We start from the raw sequence: 17,924 nt of genomic DNA on the forward strand, positions 1-17,924 counted from the left end.
CAACAGGTTAGAAGAGATGGATTATCATAAATTAAATATTCCATGAGTGAATAAAAGGTCATATGTTCTCGAATTTGAAAATGGTTGAAACAAAACTTTCTGCACAGTGGAGAGCAAGACATTTGACCTCCATGATAAAGAGGCTCCATGAGAACTACAACTGTCCATCACATAGAAAAGCAGCAAAGCTCCTACAATGCTGAGTTTTGAGAGAGAGATTTTTTTTAAATTGCACAAAATAAATTATAAATCTATTAAAAAGATCCTATCAAACAGTATACAAAAAGCATCAAAAGGCAGCAAAACAAAAAAAGAACATAAAAACCTAAGCACTACACAATATCCAGGAAATACAAGAAAGCAACATTGTCAACTCCTGCCACTTTAAGAGACCACACGAAAGGAGATTTAAGAAAATATCCTTCACTATTAAAAACAAGCAAAGAGAGACTATTTCCAATACATTCTATAGTCTCTTAACCATAAAACTCCATGCCACCCTAACACCACCTCTTCAACTTTATAAGGGAGCACTCAAACAAAGAGACCACCAATAACCACGAAAAGCTAGCCATCTAATAATGGAATAAGATTTAACTGTGTCCTCTTCCTTCTTACAAAAACAGCAGCTATTAACCAAGGAGAAACCCTACCTCATCAGCTGATTGGTAGTGAAGATCTTCTCTCAAATGCCTCTCAAACAAGGAAACTACTCTTGAAGGGGCCAATGAGCACAAAATATTTTCAGGGAAAGAATCACAAGCATCAAACTGAGAGATATAAAACGATTGACAAAAAGCAACAGTTCTTTATAGCCTTACATACAAGAGCGTCCTCCATGCCAACCTACTACACCTTGACTGAATGAAATTAGGAAACAACATCACAGCCTCTAACCCCCAGACATGAAATCACCTGAAAAACCAAGGGTTCCAATGACCCTGGACACCCTCCCCCCAACCAAAGATCTGCCACCCAATTTTTGTATGAGAAGCACTACTCAAAAACTGAGCAAAAGCTTCTCAAAAAAGGGTTACCCATACCAAACATCATCCCAAAACCTCATCCTCTGCCTGTCCTCTAAAGAACTACAAGCCCTAGAATGAAAGGAAGCCCACTCTTTCCTAATCAATTTCCAAAGCCCAACTGCATGGTCTGTGAGAAAGTTTAGACGGGGGTGACAGAGGTAGCCAGTTGCAGCAGTGGCATGAATGTTGAGGTTTTTGCTCACCTCATACCTCTTCAAACACAAACAGCAAGTTTGGATTCCAAGAGGTTATGGCTGGGAGATCGAGCAGAGGAAATAGAAATAATCTCTTGTAGTAAAGAGTCTCTCAATACTCTCTTGTAGTAAAGAGTGGAGCCCTCTGTGCTCAGTGGCTCATGATCAAGGCAGTAGGTTGTTCAGAGCCACATCTATCTATTACAGGATTGGGAACATATTCCTAGGATCCTGCTCAAAGCATGGATCTGTAGGGAAACGGATTCATCTCTCTCTCTCTCCCTGACAATTGTTTTCCTTGTAGGCTCTAGGGAGATGGCTGTGGAGCTTAGAAGTATCTAGAGCTTTGTTATTAGAAAAAGGCTGCAGATTAAACTTCATCACCCCCTGATTGCTCTCCACATTTTCTCATATTTTGCTCAACTTATGGATTTTCCATATTTTTATAATTTTAAAAATAAATAGATATTATTGTAGAATTATTTATATTTTATAGAACCTACAAAACCCTTCATTTTGTTTCTAAAGATCCACTTCTGAAGGTGACACTTTTTGTTATAAGACAATAAAAGAAATCACTGGGGAATGTAAGAAAAGCTAGACAAGGACAAACATTGAGTCCTTCAGAGAAAACAGAAAACAAAAGAATATGTACAAGCTAACACAACGTCACCAGTCAAACCAACCTCAAGCAAGATGACAAAGACCCTTTTTTTTTTTTATAGATAAGATGACAAAGACCCTCAAACTCCTCAAGAGCATTTGTCATTCTATTTTTATTTTTTTTTTATTGGGAACGACACATAGATTTATTGATAGATAAAAAAAAGTACAAAATAGAAGGATGAGGAATCCTCCCGCCAAAGAAAGCTAAATTACAGTAAATTACACTGAAAAACAAGCGAACACTCTAAAAGGACCATTCCTTATGGAGTACACACCGCTATCCAATCAAGTTGTATCACATTAAGGGGAGTCCCCATAAAAACCTTGGAACAAAAAGCCCAAAGAGAAGCAAAGAAAACAATAGAGTCCCAAAGATACTCTGAATTCCTTACTTTATCCTAAAAAATTCTCGCATTTCCTTCCCACCACACAACCCGAATAAGAGTGATGCTTGCAACTTGCCACAAGGCTATCCCCCTCTCAGAAGAACCAAAACCATTAAATTTGATGGACATCATGTCAAAGATGCTCCTCGGGGGGACCCAATCCATCTTAGCTAACTAAAATAACTTGTGCCACAACCCAATCGTCAAGGAGAAATGAAGAAAAATATGATCTGCTGATTCCCCATACTTCATGCACAGAATACAAATATCAGGACTAAAAGTTTTGTAGGGTTTTCTCACTTGTAGCATGTCATTGGTATTCACCTTCTTGTGTGCCACTAACCAGACAAAGGACTTCACTTTGAAAGGAACTTGAGAATTCCAAACGAACTTAGAAGGGAAAACCTGAGGAGATCTAAAAAATTGAGATAATGCTAGAAAGAAGGATTTAAATGAAAAAAGCCCTGAAGAAGATAATGGCCAAAATCTGGCATCTGGAACCGAAGGAGATAAATGCAATCCATTGAGAGACCGCATGAGGCCTTCTAAGTCCTCTATCTTAGAATCTGACAAGTTACAATGGAAATTTAAATTCCAAGAGAAAAGGACGAGTAGGACCGAAAATTGAAGAAATAGGTATGTTTTTATCCAAGACTACTCTAAATAGTCTTGGATATTGGGTTCCCAAAGGTTGGTCCCCCCACCACAAATCTTCCCAGAACCGAATTCTTTTCCCATTTCCTACCACAAACATAGTAAACGAGGAAAACTCTTGAAAGACTTGTGCAATAGCCTTCCAAGGACAGCGATGTGACCATCTAACTAAAGTGTTAGCATCCCAATCATTGGAGTGTGAACCATAAATGCTTAGTATGATCTAATGCCATAGAGCTGAACCCTCTCTAGGGTACCTCCACAGCCATTTCCCTAAAAGAGCGAGATTCCTCAGAGAAATATTCCTAAAACCCAAACCCCCTATTTCCTTCGGTTTACACACAACATCCCACCTCACTAAATGATCTCTTTTGCCTTCCCAATCCCTGACCATAAAAATTCCTTTGCAACCTCTCGATTTTTACAGCGACTGAAGCGGGTAACTTAAATAAAGAAAGAAAGCAACAGGGCATATGGGTAAGGCAAGATTGGATAAGAGTTATCCTCCCCCCGAAGGATAAGTATGCCTTTTGTCATCCATCTAATCTTCTTGAAATTCTCTCAATCACTAGATCCCAAAATCCACCCGCCCTGGGGTTCCCACCCAAAGGAAGACCCAGATAGAGTATAGGCCAGCCAGAAGCCTTGCAGTCAAGCGTCTCAGCCAATCTTGAAAGATGAGCTTGATCCAAATTGATACCATAAATATTACTCTTGTCAAGGTTGACCTTAAGCCCAAAAATATGCCCAAACGCTAACAAAAGACTCTTGAGAGTCTGCAAATCTTGCTCCCTAGTGTTAGAAAAGAAAATGGTATCATCGGCAAATTGCAAATGAGATACCCTAGTTCTGTTTCGTTCAATCGTACAAGAGAGTTTATCTTCTTGTTGACGGCACTAGCAATCTAATAAAAGTTCACCTCTATCCAGAAAATGATGCTTGCAATTTCACAAGTGAGATGGATTATGTTGGGAAGATTTGAGTAAATTCTCATCATTTCAGTAAATATAACCTCATATAACCATCACACTTGTAAATTAGTTGTATTCCCAGAAATTTGCATGTAATTAGAATATGATAGTTGTAAATTTTCTTGTAATTAGAATAGGATAGTTGTATTTCCTTATTTGGTTGTGACTAGGTCAATTACTGTATATGATTTATGGCCTTCTACAGATTTAGAAAAGTAATCAAGATCATTTGTCATCCTTTTCCTTATGGTATCAGAGCAAGTGGATGTCAGATCTTTTCATCCTTGGCCTAGATTGCCAAGAAAAGCTTCTTCTTGTCTGGCCTTCATTGCCAGAAATTGCTATTTTGTTGTCAATAATCCCTTAGAAATAATGATATTCTTTCCAGCTTTAACTGTTATCATCTGGGCTAGTTCCATCCTTTTTCCTACCATTTTTTTTATTCAGTCTCTCACCTAAAATGTGAAAAGCATTTGAAGCCATTACTTCTCCCAATCCCATGCCAAACCTAGGTTCAATTTTTAATAAAAAATCCTACACTCCAAAGCACTACCTCCGAAATTGAATGGCTCAAACTTCATGGAGTGATCTCAATCTGCAGCTATTTCTGAAAAGCAAGGGGAAAATGAAATGTGCATTGGGCACTGAATCATCCCTGAATATAGAGGATCCCAAGTTCAAGGCATGGGAGGCAAAAAACTTAATGGTGATGTCCTGGTTAATTCACCCAATGCAACAACAAATCAGTAAGACTCATCTCTTACACTGCTAAGGATGTTTGAGAAGCAGTCACTCAAGCATACTCAAAGAAAGATGTAGCAGCCCAATTATATGAACTGAAGCAAAAAAATTATCTCCACCAAGCAAGGTTCCAAGACTATCATTGAGTATTACATTATTCTTAAAGGGCTTTGGCCAGAATTGCTGAGACGTGGAGGCAGAATCAGCAGCTGATACATAGAAACTGAAAGATATGATTGAGAGGGAACAAATTTTTGACTTCTTGGTTGACCTCAATCAAAAGTATGACCAAGTTTGCAGTCAGATTTTGGATAAGGAGCCCATACCATCAATAAGAGAGTCATTTGACCATGTTTCTGGAGAAAAAGGCCAAAAGAGTGTACTTTTCTTCAAACTTTAATTTTCATTAACTCTGGCAAAATTCATATGGAAATCAAAAGCCTTATCAAAGGTCAAGGCCCTTTTTTTTTAATCAGACAAAGGTCAAAGCCTTTGCATGGCTGGTGGCCAAATAAAAGGTGAACACCAATGACTTGCTTTTTGTGAGAAGACCTATTAGAATAGGCAATTATTTGTTAGAATGGGCAATTGTTTTCAGTAAATTGGTTGTATGTTTCTGGTTGTATTATTACCATTGATTTATATCTTCTGCATATAGAAGGTTAGGATATTTTCCTAATTTAGCGCCCCATAGGTCAACCGGTGTACTCTATATATCTCATTATATTGTTATCTGTTTTTTTTCTAAGAAATGAATCAGTTTTTCATGTTTCTTTTACAAATTGACATGGTATCAAATCCATTTAGGCTCTTGAGTTCACGAGCAGTCTTCATTGCTGTTCTGTTTTAGGTGGAGTTGATTGTCATGATTTTATCCTACTTCATGGCCTTCATCATTGTTACCCTTGTCATTTGATTGTCAACTCACAGCCTTCATTACTCTTATTTTTGTTGCCACTTTCTCCCAAATCTTCTGTTCTTTCAGTTCCTACTGTCATATATTCCATTCTCTTTCAACCATGTCTGAAACTCTTAAGCCCATCAATACCACTTCTATAGCAGCTCCTTTGGAACTAATCATTATAGCTTAATAAATCATATGCAAAGAATTCTCCAAACATCATTTTCATCTTATATATATATATATATATATATATAACTGTTCATCCATGATAAAAAAATGAATCCACTGAAAAAAATGAACTTGTCTATGTTAGAATTTTTTCCATAAAAATATTACACTTCCAAGAATAAATTTCGGATGACAGTTGAATCTCTCTTGGGTGATTAGCAAAAATGACAACCCATAACTGATGAGAATGATTTAATTATAAGGATCAAGAGGACTACATAGAAATTTTTCATACCATGCCACAAGATCGCACAACTGAGACTGCCAATGCCATATGCAATGAACTTACTGCACAAGCATGACATGCCTAAAGCACAGACATAAAACCTGGAAAACAGCATTTTGTGAGTATCACTAGGCCAAGTGAACATATAGCATCTGAATATTTAAACAATATCAAATATTTAGAGAACCTAATGTTCTGAGAATGAAAAAATGATTTCAATAAACAATAATTTCCAAGAAAGATGCAATAATTATACTGCACAGAGATCCCAGAGGCTAACCATTGTCACCACAGAACTCTATTACCCCAGCTATCTGTGGTTCAAATTACCCTACACCTTTCTCCCAGAACAAAAATTTAGCAATTCAGAAAGCCTGTTTCTCATATCTTCCCTCATGAATCATGATTGTTATTTGTGAGGCAGTCATTAAAGAAAACCAACTGAAATCTAATAACTATAGAGTATGCTATTTTGGGGCAACAAAAATGAGGCAAAAGCAAAGTGAAAAACATATTGAGCAATGTAGATAGGATTCAAGAGATGTTATGCTCTTGTATTATTGATTCAAATCTAATAAATTCATAAAATGAAACAGACCTTCATATCATCAAGAGGAGTATTTTATCAACCATACTTCACAAATCAAAAAGAAAAACCAATTTTGATCCAAAACTAGCTTGTCACATTCGATGTAAGGTAGCTGTGATGAAGATACAGCTGAAACTTAACAAGTGACAAAAAAAAAAAAAAAAAGAAAGAAAACAAAAGGTAACCCAAACTCCGTCCTGACATCCTGGAGGGTCCAGTTCATCAGGCCCGCATTAGGACTATGAAAAGGTCATAACTCTTAAGCAAAGCAAAGTTCCCAACCGTGTGGTGCTAAAATGGGAGATTTCACTACCACGGACAAACATAAGATTTATTTTCTAGGTCTGCTATGTTTTTGGATTTCGATGAAGCATTGATGCAGTAGATTAGTCAGCACTATGTCCAACAAGAATCATTTATCAACGAAGTTACCATTTTCTTTATTGATTTGATTTAGATGCTAATGAGATTAATCCTTCAGTCAGTAATTGTTTTCCAAATTTTGGATATGGGTAAATAAGAAGTCCCTTGAGATTTCTATTGCTTTAATTTCTAAAAGAAAATAAATTTTTCAGGATTCATTTTCTGGATTTCTGTTTTTCTCAACATATTAAATAGTAAAAAACCGATTACAAATTCTGCTTTCTTTCTTTTCCTACGATCTATCCAAAACCAACTACAGGGAGATTAAATTTTGAAAACCAAAAAACCCTAGAAATTTGATAAGGCGCACGAGAGAGATTACTCACCGAAAATTTGCCAGATGTGGAGGCTCAATTAACGTAGTATAGACTTGCAGTCAATCGCTGCAAAAGAAGTTTTCGAGTTTCGAGTGACAAGCCCGGGAAAGATACAATCTTTTTATTGTTCTCTACTGCGCGGACAACGAAAAAATTGGTTTAATTTCCAAAGAAATAGATAGACTCAATTAAGTAGAGCATTACGAGTACATTGCATTCTAAATAGTAAACGATGAAAAGATTGTACTAAAAATTCTGGTTTCTCCCTGCTTTTCTTTTCTTCCTGCCATTTTCTTGACAACCAAATAAATATAGAGAAAAATTTTCTGAAACCTAGAAAACCCTATAATTCCAGAAAAGAATAAAGCACTCACCAAAAAAATGGCCAAACGTGGTCACACCTGATGATGGGCCAAGAGGCGGGAGGGAGACGTTGCTATAAACTAGTTTAGCATTCCGTTCTTTCGCTAATTAGATGTAGTCATGTAGCCACGTCCAAATCAAGAGCTGGGTCCCGCAGCCAACACCAGATCATGAAAGAACTCCTCCTAGGAAAATGAAAATGCTAAAAATTATCTTTATTTAACTTTATTTAATATATATATATATATATATATATATATATATATATATATATATGAAAGATGATCAAATATAACTAAAATTGATTAAAAACTTACAAATTATTATAATTTTATATAAAATAATTTAAATAAATTAAATAAATTTGAAGAACATTTAAAATTAATTTATTAGCTTTAAATCCTTTTTATTTTTGTTATTTTTTATTATATTTTATTTTTTATTCAAATAAAAAAATAATAAATTTATAGTCAATGAGATATGTATATGTTATATCTCAAGTTAAGATTACCATATTATGTGGAAAAATAATACAAAAATAGTCTATAATATGTTGTACCACTTACTTTATTTTTTGATGAATATATAATATTAGAATACAATATAATTTATATATTTTTCATTACTTTTAAATATTTACATTAAAAAGTTAATATTTTTTAAAAATTAATTAAAAATAGTAAAATATTATTATTATTTTTAAAAAATTAAATTTTTACCGCCTCAAATTTAAAATAATTTTAAGGATAGAAGGGAAGTTTATTCTTACTGAATAAGAATTGAACTTGAGTTACTTTCCTGTATAACCAAATTATCCACATTTTAAAATTTGATATTATCAGAAATTAGCCCACTTACAAAAATATGGCTGGCCCAGTCTCAGCCCATTATCACCTGACTGAACTGGCGCCCTACACGGCTGATCACCTCACTGGACTGACAGTACACTTCATTAGGGTTTGCTCGCGGCACAAAAAGCCCTGATCACGGTTTACACAAGAGCATTCAACCGTTCCTTCTTCGAACGTTGTGTTTCGGTCGATCTCTGAGTTCAAGGTACCGTTCACATTTTCCATGTTAGATACACTCGTTTGGATGCGGAGAAAATAATGAGAAAATGAACCATAATCTTTTCAGTATCAAGGACTCAAGGGCTTGATTATGCAGAAAATTGGCACTTAACCTAAATTCATATAGCTCTTAGGCTTAGTTAATCCGATTTTTTGTGTTTTTTTGTTTGATTTGGATTTTTGGCAAGAAGAAAGTGAGAGAGAACATGGTAATCAAAATATGATTTTCTTTTATTTTTTTTCATTTCCTTGGTAACCAGACAGAGGGTTGGATTTCACTGATTGCTTTATAATTTGGGAATGCTAGTGCTGAAAGTTTTGAATTCTGGGGTTGCCAGTTTAGAGAGCTCGGACTGAAATTTTTGTTAGACTAACGGTTTTGCAATTTGGAAATGCTTTCTCGTATGAAAAAAAAATTTTAGTTTTGGTACAGGGAAAATATGAAAAAGTAATTAAAATTGTGAATCCTAAAATTTTCATCAGGGATACCCAAAAATGTCACTTTACTTTAAATTCATGTCGACAGTTTGGATTGGTTGATCTGAGGGATTTTTGACTTTTTTTCTTTTTTATGTTTATGAGAGATAACATAGGAATGAATGTTGCATTTTGTTGCTTTATTTTCGTGGGAAGCAACTAGAGGGTTAGGATTTCTCTTTGAATGCTTTTTAACTTGTCAATGCTGTTGTTGAGAATATTGAATTCCGATTTCATTTTGGAATACAGCTCAAGCTAGAAATTTTATAAAAGTAACCATCTTGGAACATTTTGTTGTACAATTATATATGAAAAAAAGATTTGGCTTGAATTGTTGCCAATGAATTCCAATGTAAATGGAAGCCTTTGGAAGAGAAGGAGGACAAAGGAAGAAGTCTAATGTACAAATAAATAAAATGAATCCCTTTATGCTAGCCTTGAGACAGAAAGTTAAGTGTAGTTCCTAATTAGTGTTGTGTGGAATGTTTGGGTTCCACCTAAGGTAAGCATTTTTGTGTGGGAGGCAACTTGGGGGAAAGCTTTGACTCTCAACCAGCTTCAAAGGAGGGGTTGGTCATTGGCCAATCGATGCTTCCTATGTCAAGCTCATGAGGAGTCTATTGACCACATCCTTTTGCATTATGGTAAGGTAAGGATGTTGTGGGTGCTATTGTTCTCTCTTTTCGGGGTTTATTGGGTGATGCAGCCCACCACTGTTAGAGAGACTCTGTTAGGTAGGCATGACTCATTTGTTGGAAGAAAGCGGAAAAAAGTTTGAAGGGCAATACCTTTATGCCTTTTTTGGGCAATATAGAAAGAGAGAAATAGAAGATGAGAATGTCGAACTCTTTGTCCAAAGACTAAAAATGTTGATTTTGTGTGACTTGTTAACTTGGACCAGACTGTTTATAAGCGACAACTCGATGTCCATTATTGTTTTCATTGATTGGTTGGGTTTGGTTTGAGGGGGGAGTGGTTTTTTGTTTTCTCTCCTTTTTTTTTTTTTTTGACTCTTTTTGGTGGCCGTTGTATACATCGTGTGTATTTTGGTGTGCTTCTTTTTTGTGCTTTCCAATACTATTTTTATTTACTGATAAAAAATATATATATCAATAGAATTGAAAAATAATGAGACCTATCAAGGAACAAAAAAAGAATTGATAAATAATAAAAAGGTGCATTTATTATTATCATTGAGGTGGATTTATTATGATTGTTAATTAATAAAGATGCAGAATATGAGGGAATATCATAGGGGTAATTTAGGAAGAAGAAAGTCTACAATTGATTAGAAAACCGCCTCAAGATCTCCTTGTAGATGCTACACTGCCACTGTTTGCTTGCTTCAGTATTATTATCTTATCTACTGCAAGATTGAATTTAAAAAATAACAGTCCAACCTTTAGGAAGATGAAAAATATGAAAAAACTTGCCTAAAGTCAATAGTAATCTAAAATTAATTTTTTTTTTGTTAAATTAGTTAAAACATGATTTTTAATTGTAAATGTGCAATGTGTTCCTGTTTAAATGTGAAATAAACCTTAAGAAGAAGATATTTCTTTGAAAAGTGTTAACAAGACAAATATATAGTTGAATGTTAACAAAACGAGATTTGAAATGTCATGGGAGAAGAATAAAATTTTGACATGACGTATGGTGTGGTGATGTTCCCTTGAAGGAAGAAACTTTTCTATTTTTGTTCTCCTTGGCAACTTCCAAGGAGGCATGGTTGGATGACCTTCAGAGGGTAGAAGGTAGGATGGTTAGTTGAGGAGTTTCTTTGGAGGGTATACATGTTAGGAAGAAGCAGTGGAGCAGTAGACTAGATGGTTTGAAATGATCAAAGGTGAGAAATTCTCGGTGAAGTCCTTTTACTCTACCTTGGAGTTAGAGGGTGAATTGTCATTCCCTTTAAAGCTTGTTTGGGATTTTGGGCTTTTTGACCCAAGTGCTTTTTTTTTTTTATTTGTTTATTTTGTTCTGTTTTGTTCCTTTGGGAGTGGGAAGCAGCTTGAGGAAGGATTCTTACCATGGACTAGCTTAAAAAGAGAGGATGGTCTTTGACAGATTATTATTGTATATGCAAAGATATAGAAGAATCAGTAAACCATCTTTCCATCCATTGTGGGAAAGCCAGGGGGTTATGGCACTTTCCATTATCTTTATTTGACCTTTTGTTGGTTCTCCCATATTTGGTGAAGGATTTGTTGATGGGTAGGAACGGGAGCTTTGTGGGCAAAAAGAGAAGAAAGGCTTGGGGAATAGCTCCTCTTTATTTTTTATGGACAATTTGAAAGGAATGCAAACGAAAAACCTTTGAAAGAATGCAAAACACTGACCAATCTCTCAAGGATTCCCTTATATCTAATCTATATGCGTGGTCTCGAAGATATCTCATAGTTGATGGTCAATCTGGTCCGCTATCCTTGATGGATTTTATTGAGTGGTTGAGCCTTCAGCATTAGATCAAGGTTGTGGTTGGAGCTTGCTTCTTTTTGTTTTGTCACTTGTATATTTCCAATGTATTGTACTCATCTCTTCTTCATTAGCGTTTTAAAAAAAAAAAGGCAAGCAAAAGAAAGAAGAAACAAAAAACAAATCCCTTCTCCTTACTTTGAGTTAATCCAATGTACAAAGTTTATTGTGGTCATGGAATAATCATCTACATACGGTCTCGCCCATTCCAAAAAGTACTTATAAAAGAGAGTTTAATTGCTTGTTCTAGTAGTTCTAAATTTTCAAAGGCCCTTATATACGAATTATTTTGTTTTACTTTTTTGATATAATTTTCTTATAAGTATATATTTTCAATTAATAGCCATATCAGAGTCTGTTTGATACATGGAAGTAACAATGAGAATGGAGGTGAATCTTGTAAGAGTGAATTTTGGTGTTCACAAGCATGAAGTTTTCTCAGTCTCATTGTTTGTTTTGGCATTCAAAAATATATCATAAAGAGGAATGGGTTGCCATTTTTACGTCACATGAATAATAATAAAAAAATCAGAATAAATGATTTATATTGTTAAATTTAATATTATTCTTAAAGATAACTTCATTTCAATGATCAATCAAATTTTGCTTAATTTAAATTATTTTTCATTATTGTGTTATTAATTCTTTTTTATCTCCCAACACCTCATTTGTTATGATTTCTATGTGATGTTTATTAACATAGAAAGCTGACAAGGAGAAGTTCATTTCACTAACTTTATTTTCTCCTCCACAGTGTTGCTCGCTGTGTTGGGAAAGTGTATCAGATTTACCCTTTGGGCAGGATTGGTAGAACCATGTTCCCGATTCGACATTGTTATTCATCTTTTTCAATATTCTCTATATCATTCAATGCTATGAAATCTCAAAAACATTTCCAGAATCACATCTGACAAGATCTGTGGAAATTTGGCTCCAAATCATTTTCACCCATTGATTTGTGGCATCTGCTGTCTGGAAGTTATCTAAAATTTTCAATCCAAACTTGAAATTACACTCTATACTGGGTTTCTTTAGCAAAGGGGAAGCTTTGTATTAAAGTGATGGGAAAACATAAGAAAGTCCAATGAACAGAAATTTTCAAATCTTCACATTGATTAAAGAAGTGGAGATCCAACAACTTTAAGTTTTTCCCTTTTTATGAATAAAATCTTCATGCACATGAACTATTCGATCCAATATCCCAGTGACAACAGTTTACATATTTTGATTACCAGGAAACCAATGTGATTATCAATCATGAGGCTCTATGATGGTTTCACAGAAATATTGAAGATTCAAAAGTTCAGGAGGCTAGTGTCCTATACTGGATTTTATTGCTTCACTGCTGTCATAGCCTATGCCTATACCAACAATACGTAAGTTTTGCTACTCAAACAAATGTACAACACAGAAATCTGCCCGGGTTTTGATTCTTGGTGTGTGTGTGTATTGTGATATTGCAGAACTAGAGCTGGTTACTCAAGAGCTGACCAATTCTATGCGTCCTTCCCATCTGGAACCGAGCTGTTGACCGACACCACTAAGGTTTGTGGAGACTTTTAAGAGGGAATGTGGGTTTTGGGTTGATTGATGTTCTTGAGTTGTAGATGTGATGTTTGATTTTTTGGTTTGTCCTTAGTTATATAAAACTGCACTTGGCAATTGCTTTGAAGTGGAAGAATGGGGTCCAATTGAGTACTGCATCATGGCTAAACACTTTGAGCGCCAAGGAAAAACACCATATGCTTATCATGCGGTAAGCTCTATTACGTTAATTAGTTATTCCTTGTTTACTCTTTATTTTCTCTGTTTGAATTTTATGTTCTCATTTGTTTGTGGTTGTGAGGTAAGCATATGGTTTGAGGTTGCATAGAAAACTGAAATGTTCCATTGCATAGTTACAAGTAATTTTTGTACAAATATATCCTCATCGAGGCTTTAGAGGAAATGGGTTCCATCATCTACATTTAATAAGGATGAAATAGTATGGTGCATTTTATGAAACACTGTATTAGAAATATGAACTTGTATCTTCCATTGTATGCAATATAGTATAGCCATTCAATTTCCTCACGAGATTCAAACAGACCCTAGTAATTTTATTTTATTTTATTTTTGATAGATAAAAGGATGTATATTAAACGAGAAGAGGAAGCACCAAAAACAGTGCCCTCAAAGTATACAGGGAGTATACAAAAATAGCCCAAAGACACACTCTGAGGGGGAAAGAATAAAAACACACCACCTTCCCTTACTTAGAGCCTAACCAATCTAAAAAACTTACAAGAGAAAAAGGGCTCAAAACTATAGACACCCTAACCCAAGACCAAAGATTATATACAAAAGAATATTTCAGTCTTTGAAGTGAAAGCTCCTCATTCTGTAAAATAAGATTCAAATAGACCCTAGTAAAATGACTTCCTAAAGAAGAAAGTTGGGTTTTTAGTTTGGCATAGCATTCTGTAATACTAAAATTTTGTTAGGGTTTGGAATAAGATGGTACCAAAACAGGCTAGAAGATTGATTTCAACAGTTAAAACTTCCTGTTGCAGGATTATAGTTGATGTCGAGATTTAGAACTCCTTGACGATTAGGTGGACTGGGTGCTGAATTCCTGCTTTACAATGGTTTTAGTTTCAAAGGGAGAAGCAATTAAAGTGTAGCTTATTGCAGGGACCAATGCAAGATTTTGTTAGAACTGGATAAATATTTTTAGCCACTCCTGGCTAGTTGTCAAAAAAGGAAAAGGCTTTGATAAAGATGTTGCAGAGTTAGTCACCCAAGAATATCCAATATCTAATGGCAGGAAACTAGGGATAGCATTCAAAGTAGTAGTGTCCATGACAATTATTGGTGGGAAGGCTGACAAATGCTGTACTTTTGTTCAAAATTTCTTTCTTGAGGTGCCACTTTGGATCTAGTTCATAAATATAAAATACTCCATTCTTTGTGCTTTGATTCCCTATTGGAGTTAATTAATTTTTCATGTAGAACTCCAAGGGTGTCTTGTTACTTGTTTCATCCCTGCTTACCATAAAGCCTACATGTCAAGTGACTCTGGTATAACTATCTGGGTTTCAGTTCTAGTGAAGGAAGGGGGAACTCTAAATCCTAGTTTTCTAAACAAATAATGTTCTAGAACAATATGCCTTAGAGATAGTTGGTGAGATTTTGGAGAACATAATGCAATCTGACTAACATTCTCTATTCACCTAGTCGAGATGAGGTCTAAACCTGAAGGGAACTAAGCTTCATAAAACAAGACTCATGATTAAGATTCTCAATGTTGATGGATTCTCTTGGTGGTAAGTGCTGGTTCAGTGTTGATTCAAAAACCATATTTCGATCAAGGAGCTTAAAAGGAAGGTACTTGGGAAAATTTGTGAGGGGTCCAAACTTTTCTTCATGGATTAAGTTTGGTGGAAAGGGCTTGGCTTTGTTGGTGGAGACTTGTTGCATTATCAAGGATGGGGAACCCTTCAGAAAGGATCGGGTGGAAGGGGGTAGATATTATTTGTTAGAGTTACGTGGCAATGGAGTAGGCTGGCTTTTGTTTTGCTCTCTGTGGTCTATGGAAGAAAAAAGGTTTTCTTTGGTGTTCTCTAAAGGAAGAGGTTTTCTAAGGGGATGGAAGATTTTGTTCACAGAGTTGAGAAGTCTTGGTGTTTCCTCAGCCTTGCACTGTGAAGAGAGGAGGGGCCTTTTGCTTCTTCCAGGAAGGTATTGACCCCCCAGTGAGGGCAACGAAAGGAAAAAAGGTTTGGTAGCAGAGGCAAGGTCATGTAGTTTTTCTGAGCATTGTAATGCTGTATGGATTGAAGTGGAAAAGGAGGTGCTAGACAAAAATGAGGAATTTCTTAAAAGAAGCCTTGTAGGAAGATTGGGGGAGAAGAGAGAGGGGGGGGTGTCTGATCAGCCCCCGGACCTTAGTGTCTTGAGAAAATGGGCACAGTCCAGCTGGAAGTTGACAGGGAAGCTCCATTTGGCTTTGTTGGGAGGGCCGCTCATCCTTTTTGAGTTTAAAGGTGTTGGTGAAGCTGAAAGGGTGATTCACTCGAGTGTGAAATTGTTCAATGGTAAAAGTTTATTCTTGGAGTGGTGGAACTCCTCGGTTGGGTGTCTCAAGGAGGATAGGGACGAAAGCAAAGTTTGGGTGAGAATCAGGGGTTTCCCCTTGCATCTTTGGGGGAAAGCCTGTTTTAAAAGTCTAGGAGAAGCTTGTGGGAGTTTTGTGGCTGTTGATGAAGACATGGCGAATCGAAGGAACCTGCAGTGGGCCAGAGTTCTGGTTGGGATTAAAGGGCAAAAGATTCCAAGTTTGTTGCAGGTGGTGGTGGGTACCTCTGTTTTTGTGGTGGGAGATTCCTCCCTGGTAGAGTGAGGTGGAGCCTTCTCTGAGTTACAGTAGATGGGGGACTGGAGAAGAAGGTGAGTTGGGTCACTTGCCATAGAGAGAGCAGGAGGGTCCTCTAAAAAGGCAACTTTCTAGGTGTCATTGGAAGACTTGAGGAACCCTGCAGGGGGAGGGAAAGTTTCTGCAGCTGAAAGGATGGAGGCTGACATCTCTGTAGCATCTCTTCCCAAGGCGATAGGATGGGAACTGCAACAGGTATTGGGTCTAGTAGTGGGACCGTTGAGGCTGTGGGCCTTTCAAATGGGTTGGGTCTCAGTTTGGGCCCTTTGGTAGGAATGGTAACGGGGCGGGTTCGGGACGGGTCGCCCCCATCCCAACCCCACCCAGTTTAGCAAAACCAATTCCCATCCCCGTCCCGTTTCAAAAATTAAACGGGGTAGGGCGGGTATGGGAAATTCTCATACCCGCCCCACCCCGTCCTGTTTAGCTTTTTTTTTTTTTTTTTTTTTTTAAATTACTTTAAAAAATTTTAATTACATTAAAATAAATATATCTTATAAATAATAAAATTATTATATTTTTTATAACTTATTTTATTAAAAAAAATTATTATTATCTATATATTAAAAATAGTAAAATAAAATTTTAAATTAAATTTATATGTAAACGGGGCGGGGCGGGGCGGGGCGGGGCGGGATGGGGCAATACCCGAACCCGCCCCGGGTTTAAAAAAAAATCTCATACCCGTCCCAAACCCGTTTAATAAATTTTAACCCTGTCCCATTAGGGACGGGGCAGGGCGGGTACCCGAAAAAACCCGCCCCATTGCCATCCCTACCCTTTGGAGGAAAGGGGGACTAGAAGTCCAACTTTTGCTGCTTTGGCCCAACCTAGTTTTATACGAAGGTAGTTTGTATTTTCTTTTCCTCTTCCTTCTCTTGCTAGCCTTTAGGCCTTTTTTGTATACTCCATGTGTACTTGGCTGCTCCTTTTGCTAGTGCTCTTTAATCTATTCTCTTATTCACTTATTAAAAAAAAGACTCATGATTAATGTGCGTTCTAGCCTTTTTGGTTTTGCTCTTTATTTGAAATATGAATTATTTCCATTTAGTTGGTATGACTTGGAATTGGCTTTTGATGAAATCTTTACAAAAAATGTCATTAGGTTAGTTCATGGCAAGCCTGAGCCACTAGCCAACCTTTGGAACAAAAATCTTTGTTATCAATCTACTGCTTGGGTATACACATGCTAAACTGCTCAACTTTTTTCTCTAAAAACTAAATATGGACTTTTGTTACATCTGATTTTTGAACTAAAATGTACGAGATCTTTAACTTATGAAATTATTAGGATGTTGGTCCTTTAATTTTTATCATATATCAGTACTTCAGTTTTATTTGCTGGGACAATTCTTATCAAGTCAACTGAATGCACTAAGTTAGAGAGTTAAGCTTGTTAAAGAGACAACATCGAATTACTAATCCATCACTCTTTTCACTCATTTTATTTTCCATGCTTTCAGCAATACATGGCTCACCTTCTCTCTCTTGGACAACTTGATGGAAGTGGCTAGCCAAAGAGTACAAATTCCCACCACATGGATGAGTTTAAAACCTCTTACTAATATCAACATGAAACAATACTCATGAAATGTCTGAAGGTATTTGGTGATAATCGACAGAATGAAAAGTTTAGTGATGCCAGTGCTCTCTATGACATGTGAAATATAAAACTGCTTCTAAATTTTGTTATCTCATTGTACCACTAAGTTTCAGATATTCTACATTAGGAAAAGGGGTTCTCAATAAAAGAGAGTGAAAAAATGGTAAGAGTTTCATTCTCAGATTTATAGGCCAG

At 36.1% G+C, this 17,924-nt stretch overlaps 2 protein-coding genes across 6 annotated transcripts in view; one reads left to right on the forward strand and one right to left on the reverse strand.

Annotated features, from left to right (window-relative positions):
• The window catches only part of LOC100252614 (ATP-dependent DNA helicase homolog RECG, chloroplastic), a 52,219-nt gene extending 44,331 nt beyond the window's left edge, over positions 1-7,888 (reverse strand). For 2 of the 4 annotated variants that reach the window (XM_010659087.3, XM_010659057.3), the window contains exons 1-2: positions 7,702-7,826; positions 7,337-7,461 (exon numbers count right to left, since the gene is read on the reverse strand). Coding sequence is in view for 2 of the 4 variants with exons in the window: in XM_010658986.3 (XP_010657288.1) it covers positions 6,008-6,046 (39 nt within the window). In the remaining 2 variants the exon portion in view is untranslated. Of the gene's footprint in view, positions 1-6,007; positions 6,100-7,336 lie in introns of all 4 variants that reach the window. The other 2 variants (XM_010658986.3, XM_059738883.1) reach the window with 2 other exon arrangements.
• Positions 7,889-8,542: 654 nt separating this feature from the next.
• LOC100262974 (uncharacterized) lies at positions 8,543-17,923 on the forward strand. 2 transcript variants are annotated; one of them, XM_019219271.2, is made up of 6 exons: positions 8,558-8,746; positions 12,467-12,519; positions 12,948-13,088; positions 13,176-13,257; positions 13,352-13,468; positions 17,590-17,923. In XM_019219271.2, exons 3-6 carry the CDS (start codon positions 12,970-12,972, stop codon positions 17,638-17,640), a joined length of 369 nt encoding a protein of 122 aa, XP_019074816.1. In that variant the 5' UTR covers positions 8,558-8,746; positions 12,467-12,519; positions 12,948-12,969; the 3' UTR covers positions 17,641-17,923. The 2 variants fall into 2 exon arrangements, with proteins under 2 accessions (XP_002284349.1, XP_019074816.1); XM_002284313.4 differs by lacking the exon at positions 12,467-12,519 and having other exon boundaries at positions 8,543-8,746.
• Position 17,924: the final 1 nt, after the last annotated feature.

This window comes from Vitis vinifera, chromosome 1, assembly GCF_030704535.1.
Source record: "Vitis vinifera cultivar Pinot Noir 40024 chromosome 1, ASM3070453v1".
Taxonomy (NCBI): Eukaryota; Viridiplantae; Streptophyta; class Magnoliopsida; order Vitales; family Vitaceae; genus Vitis; species Vitis vinifera.